The 5,339-nt window shown below is 39.8% G+C and overlaps 1 protein-coding gene across 1 annotated transcript in view; it reads left to right on the top strand.

Annotated features, from left to right (window-relative positions):
• The window catches only part of LOC106806636 (integrator complex subunit 1-like), a 27,417-nt gene that overhangs the window by 2,820 nt on the left and 19,258 nt on the right, over positions 1-5,339 (top strand). Inside the window, exons 2-8 of the mRNA XM_014808639.1 lie at positions 664-811; positions 1,392-1,508; positions 1,677-1,784; positions 3,174-3,370; positions 3,561-3,698; positions 3,986-4,142; positions 4,331-4,439. Coding sequence (XP_014664125.1) covers positions 706-811; positions 1,392-1,508; positions 1,677-1,784; positions 3,174-3,370; positions 3,561-3,698; positions 3,986-4,142; positions 4,331-4,439 — 932 coding nt within the window. The 5' untranslated portion in view covers positions 664-705. The remainder of the gene's footprint in view (positions 1-663; positions 812-1,391; positions 1,509-1,676; positions 1,785-3,173; positions 3,371-3,560; positions 3,699-3,985; positions 4,143-4,330; positions 4,440-5,339) is intronic.

The raw sequence follows: 5,339 nt of genomic DNA, 5'->3' as shown, positions 1-5,339 counted from the left end.
AAACCAAACCGGATTCGAACCAACGACCTTTCAGAAGTAACGACGGTGTTCTATCCACCACGCCACACAGGATATATAAGAAACAGTACATGACATATGCTAAATAAGCAAAGCAGCCTGTTTTTGAACCAATCAGGAGGCAGGATGAACCAATCAGAACCAATCAGAAGGCGCTAAATTCTTCGCTATGTTATGTCGACTGGGGAAAAAAAACTCGCAGCCAGGCCCCCTTTACATTCTCGCATCTCATAGTAGTACAGTACGTGAAACAAACGTATAGGCTGGTAGGGCTACTGGTACTGGTAGTAGTACTAGCTGAACTAGGCTCGTGTACTACTACTAGGTTTGTGCCATTATAGTCTAAGGGAGTGTAAATTGTAATGGTATAGAAAGAATAGATAAATAGAAATAAACGCTATAAAGAATTGAAAAGAAGAGCTTGGGGATGGCTTTACATTGACCGCATGGCCAAATCAATACTGCGAGTTATTGCTAAATCACATTAAATTTTAATGAGTGCTTCAGACTTAAAATAAAGTTCGTTTAACGATGATGCATTGCAAAAACACCTAAAGTTTATGTTAAACATTGGTAAGAGGCAGTTGATCAATTAGTAGTAGTAGACGAGCGTATACTTCACAATTAATGTATTTTCTGTGGCAGGCTGTAACTTAGAATTTTCTGAGTTAATACAGAAACAGGAATATGGATAGGCCTGGGAAAATATCAGGAAGTGGTACTGCAGGGTCAGCAAGGCGTGGATCAAAAGCCAAGACCTCATTACAGCTGCCTGGTGACTTTATCGCTCTAGGTATGCTTAATCATATCTGACATAGTATTGTATTGGACCTATACTAGGGGTGGCCACTACGGGAAAGTAGGCATTAATTGCTTAATGTGTGTTCTGTAGTGTTGGGGCCTTAAAATGCATTTCCCCCTCCTACCCTTAGGCAGAGTGGAGATGCAGTAGCTTGTATTTGGACACTAGAGTGAAATAAAATACCTAATGCTGATTTTGATTATATACGTGATATATGTATAATGGAATCACTTTTATTACTCGCCACTTAGACATAATAAATGATGTGCTATATTGGTTATAGTTTATGGTGTATGTTTGAATATAACTACGGTATATGTGATTACTACTGTGTGAAAATCTCCACAGTATTATTGAATATTATGAAGTTGTATATAAATAAAATATAACTGATTATGAAGTTATGGACCTCTCCTCCCCCTATATGAGATTCAAAGAGCATGCTAGAGCAAAACATGTAAGTTTTAATGTAAATTATTGTATGAACACATATTTGTACTGAACTTTCATACAAATACATGACCTCAGCGATATGTAACATAATATAATATTATCTATATCACTTATATAGGTTCAAAACAACGAGCAGTGCCTATCTCACTGTCTGATGCTACTGAACCAAAGCCAGTACTGAGAAAAGGTGTTCTGGGTACAAAGCGAGAAGGAGTGCCTGTAGCTGTTATGCCAGGTAACCAGGCAGGAGTTTTACATGTGTTTTTACAGGTGTTATATTTTGTTATTTTAATCAGTAGACAAAAATTGATAATGATGCTTTTATGTATATAACTAAGGTGACACAAAGTGTACTCTGTCACACACAATTTTTTATGAATAACAAGTTAAACATACTCTGCAGGTTCTAGCCTTTCTAAAAGGCCAAAGACAGCAGCGAGCCACAGTTTCACACCTCTGGCAAAGACCACTGAAAGTGAAAGAAGTGCATATGAGGCTATAGCTATTGAAGGTGGTGGTTTACACTATTTTTAGCTCATCTGACATAGTCAGATGCAGCTTGTAGAATCGCATGAGCGTGCGTCCATCCGTCAGTGCGTCAGTCCGTGCGTCAACAGTTGGGCACAAATCGTAACCGCTCGACGTACGGTCACGATATTCGGGACGTGGGGGTGTAATCCGAAAACGAGTTGGGATGTCGAAGCTGGGGGTCAAAAGTCAAGAGGTGTAAAAGAAGGGGGAACATTCCCTCCTTAACTTAAGGTATAGGGAGGAAATGCAGAATTGCGGCACAAATCTAAACGGCTCGACCTAGGCTCGTGATAGTCGGTGTATAGCATCAGGGTAGGAAAAGCCATCACTGTGCCGAAATTGGAGGTCACAGGTCAAAGGTCAATGGGGCACAGGGCAGATTTTAGACATTTTCTGAGGACATGGTCTGACGGAGCGATTGAAAAACTTTTTTGTTTCAGCGGTGACCTACCATTTTTATGGCTTTATTGAAAGGACCATGAAATGTACTTTCTGCTGACATGCGAAGAGTAAGTGTCTGATAACCTTTTTACCCTGAAAGTGAGGGTTCAACATGGATTTGTTGACTGTTAACAAAGGACTGAACTGCTTTTGCTATTATTAGAGCCCATACCTATGTGGATGTGAGGCTACATTTGCAGTTCAATTGCAAAGACAAAAGTTTGTTGAACACTCCTTAAATCATATTATTTTCTAAAGCAGTCTGTATATTAATAGCACCCTGAATGCGCTAGCGTGGCTACCGGCATCCGAAATGTAGGCAAAAACCCGGGTGCAATCCATTACTGATGCATGGGGGTGAACTGGCACTTTTCTAATAAACATGCACACCTGCAATGCAGATGTGTTTAATTTATTACTCACAGCTGAGCCAAATTGTTGCCTGCCTGAATATACTTGGATTTTAGCCTGTACATTTCAGCAACTCAATGAAATTAGGTTATCTCTACTTTCTTGACTTATCACCAATGCACGAAGGTTGATGCCATGTTTGATTATTGATTACACTTGCACGCGCCATCTCGCGGCAACTATAGGCCTAGTGATACATTATGACACGAATATATGAGACAGTCGAGCAGGTATGAAGTAGGATGCATTGTTAGGGTTTAGTTTTAGTGTTAATACCTATGCTACACAGTTTTGATGATGACGTAGCCGGTTTAGCGATAGAACAGGCTTTCAACCTTTTGCAGAAACGAAAGCCAGTACAGTAGAGCAGCAGATGAGCACTGTCGCTGTTGCGGCACTAGTTTTAGTAGCTGGAGATTTGTTTGTGTCCCTCCTAATGAATAAGCAGTATATTATTTAGTTTGACTTCCCTGTTCAGGATTTGAATTATACTAGAGTTTAAAATATTGTTCTCTAGTTGACCCTATTTATTTGGTGGATGAAACATTGGAGGCACACGATGCTGGAGAAGAGGAGAAGGTGGAGGGTTTACTCTGTGGTGCGGTAAAGCATCTGCGTGCAAACCGCACCCGTCCAGACAGTGCCATTTTTCTCGGTCTCATGTTGCTTGTCAAAGAGAGGCCGTCCATCTTTAATGCTGACATTGTGTTAGAGGTAAGACATTTATATTGTAATGTTATACTTTTTATACTATAGTGTACTATTTATCTTTTGAGCTACTGTATGGCACATGAAACAAAATTGAAATTTTACATTTGATTCATCTAAACTTTTGTTGTTTGAGTAAGATGTGCATATTAGAGTGATCAGGTCTTTTTACAATGATTTGCTCTACAATTTACAGGCATTTTGCAGTCTATTACGGAGAGATGTTTCATACAGCTATAAATCAAAAGGGAATGTGTTAGTACAAACACTAGCCTGTAATATTCTCATGGCTGCATTTCAAGATGAAGATAGTTGGCCAGAAACGTTTGTTAAGGTATAGTGGTCATTCTAACAGATATGCTAATATGAAACAAACTTGATTTTTGTTTGGATGACATCCCTTTCTGAACGTTGCAGTTGATTAATTTCCTAAACATTTCTCATAATTTCTCATCTCAACCCACCTCCCAATCTGTTACTTCATAATGGTTACTTCATTATGTGAGAATTTTACGTCGCTACCACTACATGCCCGCATGTCTGTTTAGGTTTATAGTATTGTGGTAAATTAATATAGTTTGACAATTTCCTTAATTGGGATATCTCTGGAAATGTTTACAGGTGTATCTAGAAGATGCTGTAGGAGATAGATCATGGGTAGACAATGAAGATTGCAAAGGTTTTGTGGAGAATATCAAAACGGCTTTCAACACTAAAAGCCTCCCCAAGAACTTACAACAACCTAGTGATGGAATAAAGTCCTATGACACCCCACCAAGTATGGAAATTGTATTAGTAGTTATCTGGCAGGCACTGAATTTTGCTAAGAAGAGCAAAATAATCACAATCACAAGATGTTTTATTGCAAAGAACTATTATGCTATTGCATTTATTTCATATTGTTATAGTATGATATCAGTGCTCTGTTATATTGTGTAATGTGTTGTAATTCTCTTATGCTTCTAGGTGGCAGTCCTATACCGGTTGACGAAGACAAGACCACCGATGTTCATTCATTTGATGGGTCATCTGGTACTGTTCCGGGTGATACACATAATGCCACTGTTTTGCCAAGGTTTGTTGATCTACACTAACATAACTGGTACTTGCTGGTTTTTTTTTATGTTACTGCAGGTAAAATTAAAAATATTTTAATTTTTATTCCATATAATACCAATTAAACATCTAGCACTAACAACGTATGTACAGTTAGGGTCACCACTCATTAAGTACTTACTCATTATATGTTATTAAGGTCCCTCGTTCTAATATGCATAGAAACTAATCCTTAATGGTCTCAGCTAAGGTATGTATAGGTACCAGGTACACAACGCAATCTAGATGTGACTCTTTCCTATTAGTCTTAAGCCCGGCGCACGCGTGGCGATTTTTATCGACAGTACTGGCAATTTTGTTGCCAGCAACAAAATCGCCGAGAAAATGCCACGTGTGCGCTGCACGGTGATGGCGATTTTGACACCAGAAACTCGTCGCTGGAATATCAAACACGTTTGACACGTTTGATATTTGTTGCCAAGTTGCTGAACAATCGCTACATGTGCGCTGACCAGGCGACGGATTCAAGCAACAGTTTTTGGATTAACCAATCAAATGCATGATTTGAAGCACGTGATCAAATACGGCAGCGCCCACGTTCGTTTTCCACATGCTAAACGTTCGTTTGGTGCAATGGATTTCTGCATCACTGTGTTCTTTTTGCTTATCCTTGCCCCTACCAGTGTTAGAATTGCATTGAAAGGTTCTTATTAGCTCATCTGACGAAGTCAGATGCAGCTTGTAGAATCGCACAATCGTCCGTCCGTCCGTGCGTGCGTCCGGCCGTCCGTCCGTCCGTGCGTCAACAGTTGGGCATAAATCTTAACCGCTCGACGTACGTTCACGATATTCGGGACGTCGGGGGGCATCGTCAAAACGAGTTGGGATGTCGAAGCTGGGGGTCAAAGGTCAAAGGTCA

The sequence above is a fragment of the Priapulus caudatus genome, unplaced genomic scaffold (assembly GCF_000485595.1).
Source record: "Priapulus caudatus unplaced genomic scaffold, Priapulus_caudatus-5.0.1 Scaffold171, whole genome shotgun sequence".
Lineage (NCBI taxonomy): Eukaryota > Metazoa > Priapulida > Priapulimorpha > Priapulimorphida > Priapulidae > Priapulus > Priapulus caudatus.
The sequence above is the reverse complement of the archived record's forward strand: the minus strand, read 5'-3'. Positions and strand labels throughout refer to the sequence as shown.